This window comes from Amblyraja radiata, chromosome 32 (genome assembly GCF_010909765.2).
Source record: "Amblyraja radiata isolate CabotCenter1 chromosome 32, sAmbRad1.1.pri, whole genome shotgun sequence".
In the NCBI taxonomy this organism is placed as follows: domain Eukaryota; kingdom Metazoa; phylum Chordata; class Chondrichthyes; order Rajiformes; family Rajidae; genus Amblyraja; species Amblyraja radiata.
In genome coordinates this window covers 25,472,725-25,488,569 of record NC_045987.1, presented here as the reverse complement: position 1 = coordinate 25,488,569, position 15,845 = coordinate 25,472,725, and the positions used below count along the sequence as shown (strand labels likewise).

At 49.1% G+C, this 15,845-nt stretch overlaps 1 protein-coding gene across 4 annotated transcripts in view; it reads left to right on the top strand.

Annotated features, from left to right (window-relative positions):
• garnl3 (GTPase activating Rap/RanGAP domain like 3) overlaps positions 1-15,845 on the top strand; it is a 347,312-nt gene that overhangs the window by 241,137 nt on the left and 90,330 nt on the right. For all 4 annotated transcript variants that reach the window (XM_033049272.1, XM_033049275.1, XM_033049274.1 and 1 more), the window contains exons 10-11: positions 1,374-1,472; positions 2,525-2,628. In XM_033049272.1, coding sequence (XP_032905163.1) covers positions 1,374-1,472; positions 2,525-2,628 — 203 coding nt within the window. The remainder of the gene's footprint in view (positions 1-1,373; positions 1,473-2,524; positions 2,629-15,845) is intronic.

Genomic DNA, 15,845 nt, shown 5'->3' with positions numbered 1-15,845 from the left:
GCAGCACAACAGAATATGTAAACATAATACAGAACAGGAGATAAAAGTTTAGTGTGTCTATATACCATAGAGCATATATATACACAATAAATAAACAGATAAAGTGCAATAGTAATAATAGACTGTTATTGTTCAGAGTTTGTTTGATGTTGTGTTTAATAGACTGATGGCTGTGGGGAAGAATCTGTTCCTGAACCTGGATGTTCCTGATTTCTAGCTCCTGTACCTTCTTCCCAATGACAGTTGTGAGATGAGTGTGTGGCCAGGATGGTGTGGGTCCTTGATGATGCTGGCAGCCTTTTTGAGGCAGCAACTGTGATAGATCCCTTCGATGGTGGGGAGGTCAGAGCCGGTCATGGACTGGGCAGTGGTCACAACTTTCTGCAGTCTTTTCCGCTACTGGACGTTCAAGTTACCGAACCAGGCCCCAATGCAACCAGTCAGCATGTTCTCTACTGTGCACCTGTAGAAGTTAGAGAGAGTCCTCCTTGACAAACCGACTCTCCGTAATTTTCTCTAGATGTAGAGGCACTGATGTGCCTTCTTTATAATTGCATCAGAGTGCTGGGACCAGGAAATATCTTCGGAAATATGCACGCCCAGGAATTTGAAGTTCTTGACCCTTTCCACCATTGTCTCATTGATATAAGCGGGATTGTGGGTCCCCATCCTACCCCTTCCAAGTTCCACAATTAGTTCCTTGGTTTTGCTGGTGTTAAGAGCCAGGTTATTGTGCTGGCACCATTTGGTCAATCGGTCACTTCTATACTCTGACTCATCACCATCAGTGATTCGTCCCACAACAGTGGTGTCGTCGGCGAACTTGATGATGGAGTTCGCACTATGTCCGGCTACACAGTCATGAGTATAGAGTGAGTACAGCAGGGGGCTGAGCACGCAGCCTTGAGGTGCTCCTGTGCTGATTGTTATCGAGGCTGACACATTTCCACCAATACGGAAAGTCTGTACGGCCTAAAGTCACTGAAGGAGTGAACCGTTAATGTTCCCATGCTGGAAGTGACCTCGCGGAGAGAATGTTACCGCAATGGTTACTTCCTGTTTAGTTTAGTTTATTGTTGCGTGTACCGAGGTACAGTGAAAAGCTTTTGTTGCGCACTAACCAGTCAGCGGAAAGACTATACATGATTACAATCAAGTCCGCAGTGTACAGATACAGGATAAAGGGAATAACGTTCAGTCCTGCACTGTATACATCTGTATAACCTGGTTTGACGAGAGCTGGGCACTGCTCACAGGTGGAGATGGTTGGAATCTGTGTCTTCTTGCTGTCTCGGCCCAGGAAACATCTGACTGGGATGATATCCTAATCCACTCTGCTCTCTCTCTCTCTCTTGTCTCCACGTCCGTGACAGAAACTGGAAGTGAAGGTTTCCAGAAGTTTCTCAACCTAATGGGTGAATCAATCACATTGAAGGGCTGGATCGGCTACAGAGGAGGACTCGACACCAAAAGTAAGTAGGCCCTTTGGCCCACTGACCAACAATCGCCTGTACACTAGCTCTACGCTACACACTAGGGACAGTTTACAGAAGCCAATTAACCTAAAAAATCCACACGTCTTTGGGATGCGGGGGGGGAAACCGGAGCACCCGGTCACGGGGAGAACGTGCAAACTGCACACAGACAGCACCTGTGATCTGGATCGAACCCGGGTCTCTGGCGCTAGCCAGAGCTGATAGCTCTATCCGCTGCACCACCTTGCTGTTCCCTTGTGGACCAAGGGCCTGACCCTGTGCTGCACAGTTGTATGACGCACGCACAGATACACACACAATAGACAATAGATAATAGGTGCAGGAGTAGGCCATTTGGCCCTTCGAACCAGCACTGCCATTCAATGTGATCATGGCTGATCATCCCCAATCAGTACCCCGTTCCTGCCTTCTCCCCATATCCCCTGACTCCGCTATTTTTAAGAGCCCTATCGAGCTCTCTCTTGAAAGCATCCAGAGAACCGGCCTCCACCGCCCTCTGAGGCAGAGAATTCCACAGACTCACCACTCTCTGTGAGAAAAAGTGTTTCCTTGTCTCCGTTCTAAATGGCTTACCCCTTATTCTTAAACTGTGGCCCCTGGTTCTGGACTCCCCCAACATCGGGAACACACACTCTCACACACATGCACTCTCTCTCGCACACATAACACAAGCACACACTTTCACACACACAGAGACACACAGGCACACATGCACTCCCTCTCTCTCACACACACACACCCTGATGCAGACTCTCTCACACACACATGCACTCCCTCTCTCTCACACACACACACCCTGATGCACACACTCTCTCACATGCACACACTCTCTCTCACACACACACGCACGCACGCACACTGTGGGTCTGCATGTGTTGCTGGAGGAGGAATCAAAGGAGGTTCCACCACGTAAGGCAGTGTTTCAGCAAGTCACCAGCATGATGAGCGTGTGGCCCAGGCCACTGCAGATGCAGGGGATGATACCCGGTGCTCTATATGAAGCCAGCTCTCTCTCTCTGTGTCCACAGATGACACCACGGGAATCCATTCCATCTACACCGTGTACCAAGGGCATGAAATCATGTTCCACGTCTCCACCATGCTGCCGTACTCCAAAGAAAACAAGCAGCAGGTGAGGGGGTTGTGGGTTTGTCACAAGGTGGGCGGTGGTGGTACCCACCGGCAGGGCTGACGGGTACAGCACGGGGTCCCAGCGCGGCCCCCCCGGGCACCGACAATGGGGCCATCGATGCCCAACACCACGTGAAGGGGACCAAGGGAGCAGCCATTAATCCCCAGGGAATGGAGGAAGGTTCAGATACGGAGAGCCCTGCAAAGCGGAGAGCTCCACAGTCCACCAGGGATGTTGTGCCCCATTGCCCACTGCTACTCCTCCATTCCACAGTAGATACAGAGTGCAGAATATAGATCTCAGCATTGTAGCGCATCAGTTTCATTGACAAAATGTAATGTCCGCATAGGGGTAGAGGTGAATCAGACAGTACCCTTGCTTATAATTTCTAGGAGTAGAATTAGGCCATGGAGGTATGCGTTTTCACACGTTTTCACTTATTGCGAGCTATATTCTGCACTCTGTATCTTCCCCTTTGCCTAGCTATTGTACTTGAATTTGAACTGAGTGTATCTATGTATGGTATTACCTGATCCGATTATAGGACTTTCAAAAGACTCTTGGACAGATCTATGGATAGGATAGACACAAAATGCTGGAGTAACTCAGCCAGACAGGCAGCATCTCAGGAGAGAAGGAATGGGAGACATTTCGGGTCGAGACCCTTCTTCAGACTGATGTCAGGGGGGAGGAAGACATGGGGATAAGGAAGTGCAAGGTGTGAAACCAGGACAAAGGGGATGGAGATCAAGGAAAATATAGAGTAGACCATTGTTAGCTGGGAGAAGGTGACAACAAAGCTGAGATAAACTGTAGTCGGAGTCAGGCTGGTGGGAGATCTGGGAATGGGGAGGGGATGGAGAGAAGAGAAAAGCAAGGGTTACTTGAAGTTAGAGAAGCCAATGTTCATACCGCTGGGGTGTAAGCTGCCCAAGCGAAATATGAGATGCTGTTCCTCCAATTTGCGCTGGGCCTCACTCTGGATAGGAAGAGTGTAGAGGGATACGAGCCGAATGCAGGCAAATGGGAGAAGCCCAGAATGCCAAGGTGGTCAGCATGGACAATATGGGCTGAAAGGCTTTTTGGTTCTGTAGGCCTGGACAGGGTGCAGAGAAGATTTATGAGGATGTTGCCAGGACTCTGGGCCTGAGCTATTGGGAGAGGTTGAGCAGGCTAGGACTTTATTCCTTGGAGTGCAGGAGAATGAGGGGTGATCTTATAGAGGTGTGCAAAATCATGAGAGGAATGGATCAAGTAAACACACAGAATCTCTTGCCCATAGTAGGGGAATCGTGAACCAGAAGACATGTTTAGGGTGAGAATCCTGAAGGATAACATTTTCACACAAAGGGTGGTGGGTGTATGGAACGAGCTGCCGTAGGAGGTAGTTGAGGCAGGGACTATCGCAACGTTTCAGAAACATTAAGACAGGTACATGGATGGGACAGGTTTAGAGGGATATGGGCCAAAGACAGGCAGGTGGGACTGTGGGACTAGTGTAGATAGGACATGTTGGTCATTGTGAGCAAGCTGGGCCGAAGAGCCTGTCTCCACGCATTGCAAATGCTGGTTTATACCGAAGACAGACACAAAATGCTGGAGTAACTCGGTGGGACAGACAGAATTGAATTGAATTGAATTGAATTGAATCCTTTATTTGTCGTTCAGACCGAAAGGCAAATGTCGTTGCCTGCAGCCATACATGTAATAATAACAACACACAATAAACACAAATTAACATCCACCACAGTGAGTTCACCAAGCACCTCCTCACTGTGACGGAGGCAAAAGTCTTAGGGTTGCTGTCTCTTCCCTCCTCTTCTCCCTCTGCGCTGAGGCGATACCCCGCCGGGCGATGGTAAGTCAGTCCCGCGGTTCAAGCTCCGCGGCCCGGGGGTGGTCGAAGCTGCCGCCCTCCAGTCCAGCGGACGCAGCTGTTGCCACGGAAGCTCCGGAAAACAGGCACCAGCCTGTGACCTGCGAGCTCCCGACGATGTCGTCCACTGGCCCGCGACCGAGCCCCGGATTCAGGTCACCGCCGCCAGAACGCCGCCTCAGCCACCGGAGCACCATCTCCGCCCCACACCGGGCCGCCCACACGAGAGCGTCTCAGCCCCGCACCGGGCCACCCCCACGGGAGCGTCTCAGCCCCGCACCAGGCCGCTCGCTCGGGAGCGCCTTCCAGCCGGTAGCCGGGCCGCCCACACAGGAGTGTCTCAGCACCGCACCGTCCGCCCTCACCGGAGCGCCGAGTCGAGCCTCTGCCCGAACGCCGCCGCAGCTCGAAGACGGCCAGCCTCGCGTTGGTAAGTCCTGGCTAGCTCTACCTCCGGACCCTCGATGTCGGTCGCAGGTTGGAGGCCGCCAGCTCCGCCATTAGGCCTCAGCTCAGACGGGGGAAGAGAAGGGGGATACGACAAAAAAGTCGCATTCCCCCGAAGGGAGAGACAGAAAGCCCTGTTTCAACCCCCCCCCCCCCACACACATAACACCACCTAATAACCAAAAAAATTACTAAACTAGACAAAAAAAAACAACACAAAAAAGTAAAAACAGACAGACTGCAGGCGAGCCGCAGCTGTTTCACAGCGCCGCCACTTCCGGGGAGAAGGAATGGGTGACATTTCGGGTCGAGACACTTCTTCAGACTCTATGACTAGATCCTTAGGAGGCACCAAGAAAGGTTCCAAAGAAGGGTCCCAATCTGAAACATTGCATCTCCATGCTCTCCAGAGGTGCTTTCTAACCTGCTGAGTCACTCCAGCGCTTTGTGTTTGTAGCTTGAGAAATTATTCTGAGATGGCTTCCCAGAAAGTTGTCCTTCAGTTAAATTGAGTGCCAGGAAATAAATCAAATGAACTCAGTTCTTTAATTTGTTTCCCTTTGTGCCGTCTGCAATGCTAAAACAATTATGGTCGCTAGGCTTCCTGTGGCAAGCCTTTACCAGCTCATTATGTTCAGCAATATAATAGGGATGTGTTCTCTGTAAACTGTAAAGACTTGGGCCCCAGGAGAGGGGGGAAGAGGGGATGAGTTTTGATGAAATGAGATCAGACAGAGGTTGTTTCTATTTATATTGTTCATTTCACAAATCAGGCAAATATGATAAAAAATAAAAGAACGGTATCTGAAGGCTCAAATTAAGTCTGATAATTGTGTCGCTGTTTAGTCCTCCACTAATTGCATTGCACTTTTTAACAACTGGCAGTGTTGTTATACGAGCTGTGTTTTGGCAAGCATGGGCCTTATTCTTGCCGTCATTATCGGCACTTGGATCATTAAGGGTTTGCAGTGAAAGATGTCAGCCTCCTCGTTGGAGCGGGAGCTGGTGAGCAGATGAATCGGGGACCTGTGAACCGCTCCACCTTCCGTTCTTGCACTTGCATGGATTTCAAATCGGGCTGTGGCTAATTGGCCCTGCTCTCTCCTGCTGAGACACTGTGCTTTTAGTGAAGCAGCCATTTAAATTACGTTAGATTACATAGGGCGGCACGGTGGCGCAGCGGTAGAGTTGCTGCCTCACTGCGCCAGAGACCCGGGTTCGATCCTGACCTCGGGTGCTGTTTGTACGGAGTTTGCACGTTCTCCCTGTGACCGTGTGGATTTTCTCCAGGTGCTCCGGTTTCCTCCCACACTCTTCACAAGTACATACAGGTTTGTAGGTTAAATGACTTTGGTACAAATTGTAAATAGTCCCTAGTGTGTAGTATAGAGTCAGTGTGCAGGGATTGCTGGACTGCGTGGACTCATTGGGCCAAAGGGCCTGTTTCCACGCTGTATCCTTTAGTTTTAGTTTAGAGATGCAGCACGGAAATAGACCCTTTGGCCCACCGAAACCTCGCCGACCAGCGATCTCCGTACAATAACACTATCCTGCACACTCTGGGGTCAATTTACAATTATTCCAAGCTAATTAACCTACAAACCTGCACGTCTTTGGAGTGTTCGATTAAACTAGACGTCCCGGGAAAAAATATGGACCAGCATTTTTCACTTTCTTTTTTATCTTCTGTTTTAATTGATCTGGTTCAATTTGTGTCTCCTGCAGGCAGGTTATCTGCCGGTAACAAGCTTTCATCACACATTATCCTTTGACTCTTTCTGTCTCCACCTTACTTTGCAATTTTCGTTTAGTTTAGAGATACAGCGCAGAAACAGGCCCTTCGGCCCACCGAGTACCAGCGATCCCCGCACATTAACACTATCTTACCTACACTCACTAGGGACAATTCACACTTATACCAAGCCAATTAACCTACAAACCTGCATGTCTTTGGAGTGCGGGAGGAAACCCAAGATCTCGAAGAAAACCCACGCGGGTCACGGGGAGAACGTACAAACTTCGTACAGATAGAACCCGTAGTCGGGATCGAACCCTGGTTTCCGGTGCTGCAAGCGCTGTAAAGCAGCAACTCTACCGCTGCGCCACCATCCAATTATTTCCCAGTTAAAAAAACCATGGCAGGAAGCAAACCACCTTTGTGTGTGTGTGTGTATGTGTATAGTGTGGTACATGGCTGGGGAACGGTTAAAAGGGATTTTGGCCAAACATGTGCAGATTGGACTAGTGTAGATGAGACATCTTGTTCAGCATGGACAAGTTGCGCCAAAGGTCCTGTTTCTATGATTATATGACTGTAAATGTGCACAAATACAATACTATTCTTACGCTTATTCTGAAGAAGGGTTTCGGTCCGAAACGTTGCCTATTTCCTTCGCTCCATAGATGCTGCCGCACCCGCTGAGTTTCTCCAGCATTTTTATCTATCTACTATTCTTACGCTAACAAGATTTGTTTTTGCAAACAACAAACAAAGCAGGATCAGACTTGTATTGATTTCTCTGGAGCATCAGAGGTTGAAGGGCAGTCCTGAGAGAAGTATATGAAATGATGAGACATAGATAGGGTAGACAGTCAGAACCTTTTTCTCAGGGTGGAAATGTCAACGACTAGAGGGCTTAGCTTTAAGGTAAGAGTCTGAAACATTAAAGGAGAGGAAAGTATTTTACACAGAGGGTGGTGAGTGCCTGGTGGAGGCAGATACTACAGTGGTGTTTAAGAGGCTTTTGTATGTGTATGTGGATATGCAGGGAATGGAGGGATATGGATCACGTGCAGGCAGAGGAGATTGGTTGAATCTGGCTTAATGTCCAACACGGACATTGTGGGCTGAAGGGTCTGTTCCTGTGCTGTACTGTTCTATGTTGTTCTCTATGGGTCAGGCAGCATCTTTGGTAGGAAATGGCCAGATGACGTTTCCAGTCAGGACTTTTCTTCAGATTGATGGAATAGAGGGAACACTGTCCATCCATGTCCTCCACGGAATTCGGGCAGTAGAGCTGATACCTCACAGCGCCAGAGATCTGGGTTCAATCCTGACTTTGGCTGCTGAATGTATGGTGTTTTCACGTTCTCCCCGTGACCACGTGGGTTTTCTCTGGGTGCCCCGGTTTCTACCCACACTGCAAAGACGTGCAGGTTTATAGGTTAATTGGCTTTGGTAAAATTGTCATAAGGTCATAAGTAATAGGATCAGAATTCGGCCATTCGGCCCATCACGCCCACTACACCATTTAATCTTGGCTGATCTATCTCTCATTTCTAACCCTATTCTCCTGGCTTCTCCCCATAACCCATGACACCCGTACTAATCAACAATCTATCTATCTCTGCTTTAAAAATACCCATTGACTTGGCCTCCACAGCCTTCTGTGGCAAAGAATTCCACAGATTCACCACCCTCTGACTAAAGAAATTCCTTCTCATCTTCCTAAAGGAACGTCCTTTAATTCTGAGGCTACGACCTCTAGTCCTAGACTCTCCCCCTGGTTGAAACATCCCCTCCACATCCACTCTGTCCAAGCCTTTCAATGTTCGGTACGTTTCAATGAGGTTCCCCCCCCCACCCCCCCTCATCCTTGTAAACTCCAGCGAGTAGAGGCCCAGTGCCATCAAATGCTCACCACAAGTTAACCCACTCATTCCCGGGATCGCTCCTGACCTCCTGTGCTGTCCGTGTGGAGTTTAATACCATTTCCACTACCACTGCCAGTGATTCATTGCTACTATCATGTCTGCCTCCACCACCACCTGGCAGCACGTTCCAGGCACCCACCACCACTGTGTAAAATAACATGCCCCACAAACCCACCCCCTTTCTTTGAGAATCAATTCCATGAGATATTTTTTATCAGATGCTGCACCATGCCATGAATTTAATATTTGTCCCTGGGCTTTCCAACTGATAACTTGCTGATTGATTGGACTACTTTTCTCAGGCATCTTTTTGTTAAATTCCAAAGCTTTGAAAAATATCCCATTTCAAATAACCGGGTGGAATCGAGCAACTGGACCCATCAACTCCAAAGGGGAAAGTTTGTTCTGTTTTCAAGGATCATCATCATCATCATCATTGTTGAAAACATCAACGGGCACGGTGCCTCACAATGCCGTGTACGACAGTGATCGCAACTTCTACTGAAGTGTGGATGGCCGTTGGTTCGCTAGGAGCTCATCCACCCTTTTACAGGTCTTGTTTTTAGTCCTGCTGGGGGTCCACAGCCCCCTCATCACCTGTCAAACCAGGCGGGGGGAGACGGTTTAGTCGCCGACCATCCAACCATGGAGCAGGTCGCACGTGATTGCACGGTACCCGTGGCCGGGGGAACTCCCCCCCGACACGACCAAGGAGAATCGTTGAACACACACATCATTAGTCGTAGACTAATTAGTTGGCAAATCAGTACATTTGATTAGTGCGGGTGTGGAGGGTTATGGGGAGAAGGCAGGAGAATAAGGTTAGGAGGGAGAGATAGATCAGCCATGATTGAATGGCAGTGTAGACTTGATGGGTCGAATGGCTTAAGTCTGCTCTCATCACTTACGAATGTATAACTGGACGTTGAAATTTCTTAAAGCATCGCCGATTTGTTCATTTATATTTATTTCCAACACGTTCCTTTTTAGTTTAGTTTATAGATACAGCGTGGAAAACGGGCCCTTCGGCCCAGCGGGTCCGTGCCGACCAGCGATCCCCGCACATTAACACTATCCTACACCCACTAGGGACAATTTTGTATCAACATTGATACAAAATAGTATCTTGACAAATTGTTCTCCAGGCACCAGTTCACTATTTGATCCATTAGAGTTCTGAATCCAAGACATCAACTGAATTTTCTTCTGAAGAAGGGTCCCGACCTGAAACACCGTCTGTCCATTCCCTCCACAGATGTTGCCGGACCCGCTGAGTTCCTCCAGCACTTTGTGTTTTGCTCAAGATTCCAGTGTCTGCGGTTTCTTGTGTCTCTCTGAACTTTCTTTGTCACAGGCTGGGGGCCTGGAAGTTTACTCTCCTTGGGATATTGTATTCTATTCTGAAGTTTACAAATAAGGCATGGAAACAGGCCCTTCGGCCCATTGAATCCACGCCGATCATCGATGCTAGTTCAATATTATCCCACTCTCTCATCCATTCCCTACACACTTGGAGCAATTTACAGAGGGACAATTAACCTATCAACCCGCACATCTTTGGGATGTGGGAGGAAACCGGAGCACCCGGAGGAAACCCAGGTGGGCGTGCAAACTCCACACAGATAGCACCCAAGGTCAGAATCGAACCCGGGTCTCTGGCGCGGTGAGGCAGCGACTCTGCCCGCTGCCCTTCATTGACATGAACAGACTGGGTTTTGGAGGTGTCGTGGTGACGGGTGTGAGGGGTTACGGGGAGAAGGCAGGAGAATGGGGTTAAGAGGAAGAGATAGATCAGCCATGATTGAATGGCGGAGTGGACTTGATGGGCCAAATGGTCTAATTCTGCTCCTTTGAACTTATGAACATGAACTTAATGCTACATTGTGGAATATTTAACATTATCAACCAGGGATACATTTCCAAGCATTCATCGATTCTTCCAGTCGTAGTTTTATTATAAGAGTCTCCCACCTGTAGTTCTCTGCAGCTATTCTTCCTCACGCTGCCCCCACTTTTTATAGTCGCCTCTTCTCATCTGACCCTCTGCACTGAGTTGTCAGTACCTGTTCTTTTCCCCTTCATTATATTTGCCTGCAAACTGACAGAGTCAGCGGCAGCCAGCGTCTACAGAATGTATTTGACGAAAATAGCACGCAGCTTTGCTCCTCAGCTGTAGCGGTCTCCAGTTAGGTCATTAGGCTTCTGACCATGCTGCAGGATTTGTAAAGCTAGGTGATATTTCTGCTCTGCAGAATCTCTTTTGCTGTCAGTTATTTTCAATACATTTTCAATCAAAAAAGCACTCCCTTTGTTAAAGTTCTTGACATTAGAAACAATGGCTGAACCTTTTTATGACACCTTAATCCTGTTATTTCTGTTTACCGGGAAATAACTTTTGGCGTTTAGTTTTAGTTTAGTTTAGAAATACAGTGCGGAAACAGGCCCTTCGGCCCTCCGACTCCGTGCTGACCAGCGATCCCCGCACACTAGCACTATCCTACACACTAGGGACCATTTACAATTTTACCGAAGCCAATTAACCTTCAAACCTGTAAGTATTTGGAGTGTGGGAGGAAACCGGAGCACCAGGAGAAAACCCACGTGGTCACAGGGAGAACAGACAATCTTGGTACAAACAGCACCTGTGGTCAGGGTCTGTGTCACTGTAATGCCCCTGTCCCACTTAGGAAACCTGAACGGAAACCTTTGGAGACTTTGCGCCCCACCCAAGGTTTCCGTGCGGTTCCTGGAGGTTCCCAGAGGTTTTTGTCAGTCTCCCTACCTGCTTCCACTACCTGCAACCTCCGGCAACCACCTGCAACCTCCGGGAACCGCACGGAAACCTTGGGTGGGGCGCAAAGTCTCCAGAGGTTTCCGTTCAGGTTTCCTAAGTGGGACAGGGGCATAAGGCAGCTACTCTACTGCTGCGTCACTGTGCCTTGGTGAAGTTCTACTGAATTAAACTAAACCTCTTGCATTGTTTTAGTAAAATAAGCCGTTGCCTTCTGGATAGGAGAGGTGCAAGGAACTGCAGGTGCAGGTTGCCAAAAAAAGATGCAAAGTTGTTGGAGTAACCCAGCGCCTCAGGCAGCATCTTTGGAGAACAAAGCCCCCTGCCGAACCATCACCTATCCATTTTCTCCAGAAATGTTGCCTGACCTGCTGAATTCCTCAGTCGTCGCTTCACAGCGCCGGGGACCCGGGTACAATCCCGACCTCGGGCGCTTTCTTGCACGTACTCCCTGTGACCACGTTGGTTTCCTCTGGTTCCCCCCCCCCACATCCGAAAGACGTGCAGGATTGTAGGACGGTTGGTCCCTGTAAATTGCCTCTAGTGTGTAGGGAGTGCATGAGAAGTGGGGGGTAACATTGAACTAGTGTGAGTGGGTGATCAATGGTCGGCATGGACTTGGTGGGCCGAAGGGCCTGTTTTCATGCTCAATCAATCAAAATGTCAGTGACCATGAATTTTTAGATTTTAACATTAACAATACCAACCAAGGGATACATTCCATGCATTCGTCACTTGTCTTGGTTATGGTTTTATTTTTGGTCCCATTGGAATCTCTCATTTGTAGTTCATCCGAACTACGTAAAAACATCAGAAAACTCCTCTGACTGTCCATGATCCTCCTCTTCGTCTTGCGTATGGCGTGCACAGACTAACCTTCTGAACCTTCTGAATTTTGTAGTCGGCAGGGCAGTACACTGCATATCGCCAACTTGGACAATTTTACATTTTTATCAATTAACCTACAAACCTGTACGTCTTTGGAGTGTGGGAGGAAACTGAAGATCTCGGAGAAAACCCACGCAGATCACGGGGAGAATGTACAAACTCCGTACAGGCAGCCCCCGTAGTCGGGATCGAACCCGGGTCTCTGGCGCTGCATTTTGCTGTAAGGCAGCAACTCTACCGCTGTTTTTAAGAAGGAACTGCAGATGCTGGAAAATCAAAGGTACACAAAAATGCTGGAGAAACTCAGCGGGTGCAGCAGCATCTATGGAGCGAAGGAAATAGGCAACGTTTCGGGCCGAAACGTTGCCTATTTCCTTCGCTCCACAGATGCTGCTGCACCCGCTGAGTTTCTCCAGCATTTTTGTGTAACTTGTTCTGTTTTGTTTTGTGCACGCCAGGTTGATTGCATTTGTCCAAACAGGGTGGACCACGTGAAGGTTGCAATCTCCCACGCCACTGTGCATGATCACTCAGGGTAACATTTACCATCCCCACCCACACTCGATGTAACCTCGTACCTTCAGCAGGTCGAAGTAGCAATTACAGATGAATTATAAATGCCTTCCTTTCTTGTAACACCCACAATGGCAACACCCAACACAGGCGCAGCGGTAGAGTTGCTGCCTCACAGTGACAGGTTCGATCCTGACTACGGGTGCTATCTCTAGGGAGTTTGTATGTTATCCCTATGATTTGCGTGGGTTTTCTCCGGGTGTTCCTGCCTCCTCCCGGATTCCAAGGACATGCAGGTTTGTAGGTTAATTGGCTTCTATAAATTGTAAACTGTTCCTGGTAGTGTACGGGATTAGGGTGGGCAACTTTCTCACTCCCAAAGAAGGGACAAAAGGTCAAAATACAGGACAAATTCCTGACGGCAATTCTTTGACCGACTCGGCCGTGGTTGGGTGAATGATGAATTGGCCCGGGTGCTGGACTGCACACAAAGCCCAGCCGGCGGGCCAGCTGAGGAGTTTTGGCCTGGGTGCCGGACTTTACGCGCGACGTCGCGCGGCCCGGGCCAACACTCCTCTGCTGGCCCGCCGTCTGAGCTGTGTGTTGTGCTGCACACAAATTCCGGCGCCCCATCCAACTCATGAACCGATGATCGGCCGTGAGAAGGAAGGGTGGTGGTGTCGGCAGTAAGCGAAGGTCCGAAGGTCGGACAGCTGGCCGGGCTGCCGACAGACAGGTCCACGGGCGAGGCGCTGCTGCTGCACTCCATGGGCTGCACTACGTCGGGTCGGGTGAGGCGGGGCTCTGACCCGAGTAGTAGCAGTCAAATACGGGACAAGGGCGGTCCCGTACGGGACAAACCAATTTAGCCCAATATACGGGATGGCCCTGCTAATATGGCAACCCTAATGGGGTTTGCTGGTCGGCGCGGACTCGGTGGTCCTAAGGTCCTCGGTGTTTCCGTGCTGTATCTCTAAACCAAACTAAACCAACAGAGTCGCCGTGCGTGCAGTCATTGGCGATTTGTATCCTCGAACAAAGTTGGGTGAATTGTGTTGGAAGGAACTGCAGATGCTGGTTTACATCAGAGATAGACATGAAAAGCTGGAGTAACTCAGCAGGACAGAGTAATACAGTGTGGAAACAGGCCCTTCGGCCCACTTGCCCACACTGGCCAACATGTCCCAGCTACACTAGTCCCACCTGCCTGCACTTGGCCCATATCCCTCCAAACCGGTCCTATCCATGGCAGCATCAAGGATAGGGCAGGGTCAGGCAGCATCTCTGGAGAAAAGGAAGAGGTGACTTTTCGGCTCAAGTCCCCTCTTCAGATTGAGGGTCAGGGGAGCGGGAAACAAGAGATATGAGTAGGTGCATAGAACAAATGAATGAAATGTATGCAACAGAAGAAATTAAAGTAAACAACCATGATCATGGAAAAGTGGAGCCCACAATGGTCCATTGTTGGCTGTGGAGAAGTTGATACAAACAGTGAAACTCAGCAAGAAGACAGTGAAACTAATACGATGACTAAGGTGGGGAAGGGACGGAGAGAGATGGGATGCAAGGCTTACTTGAAGAGAAATTCGCCTGGGCAGTATACACCCCTGCGGTATGAACATTGACTTCTCTAATTTCAGGTAGTCCCTGCTTTCTCCTCTCCCTCAGCTCACTGTGTCCGCCTCTTCCTTTCTTCTTCCCGCCCCCCCACCCTCACAGTCTGAAAAAGGGTCTCGACCTGAAACGTTGCCTATTTCCTTCACTCCATAGATGCTGCCTCACCCGCTGAGTTTCTCCAGCATTTTTGTCTACCTTCAATATTCATACTGCTAGGTTGTAAGCTGCCCAAGCAAAATATGAGGTGCTGTTCCTCCAATTTGGTAATGGCTCTAGCCTTTTCTTTCACAGGTAAGACGGTGGGGTATTCAGTGAGAAAGGTAAATTGAGTTTAGTTTTAGTTCAGAGATACAACGTGGAAACAGGCCCTTCGGCCCACCGGGTCCGCACTGACCAGCAATCCCCGCACACTAACACTATCCCACACGCACTAGGGTCAGTTTACATTTTTTCAAGCCAATGAACCTCCAAACCTGTGCGTCTTTGGAGTGTGGGAGGAAACCGGAGATGCTGGAGAAAACCCACACAGGTCACGGGAAGAACGTACAAACTCCGTGCAGACAGCCCCCATAGTTTGATTTGAGTATAGGGGCAGGGAGGTTCTACTACAGTTGTACAGGGTCTTGGTGAGACCACACCTGGAGTATTGCGTACAGTTTTGGTCTCCTAATCTGAGGAAAGACATTCTTGCCATAGAGGAAGTACAGAGAAGGTTCACCAGACTGATTCCTGGGATGTCAGGACTTTCATATGAAGAAAGACTGGATGGACTCGGTTTGTACTCGCTAGAATTTAGAAGATTGAGGGGGGATCTTATAGAAACTTACAAAATTCTTACGGGGTTGGACAGGCTAGATGCAGGAAGATTGTTCCCGATGTTGGGGAAGTCCAGAACAAGGGGTCACAGTTTAAGGATATGGGGAAAATCTTTTAGGACCGAGATGAGAAAAACATTTTTCACACAGAGAGTGGTGAATCTCTGGAATTCTCTGCCACAGAAGGTAGTTGAGGCCAGTTAATTGGCTATATTTAAGAGGGAGTTAGATGTGGCCCTTGTGGCTAAATTTATCAGGGGGTATGAAGAGAAGGCAGGTACAGGATACTGAGTTGGATGATCAGCCATGATCATATTGAATGGTGGTGCAGGCTCGAAGGGCCGAATGGCCTACTCCTGCACCTATTTTCGATGTTTCTATAGTTAGGGTCAAATCCGTTTCTCTGGCGCTGTAAGGCAGCCGCTCTACCGCTGCGCCACTGCGCCACCACCTATATATAGAGATTGTTGACATAGAGACCCTTTCATTAGTAGACTGCTCAGCAATGCCTATAGAGTATGTGTGTGAAGGTGCTGGTTTAAACCAAAGATAGACACAGAATGCTGGAGTAACTCAGCGGGCCAGGCAGCATCTCTGGAGAGAACGAATGGGTGAT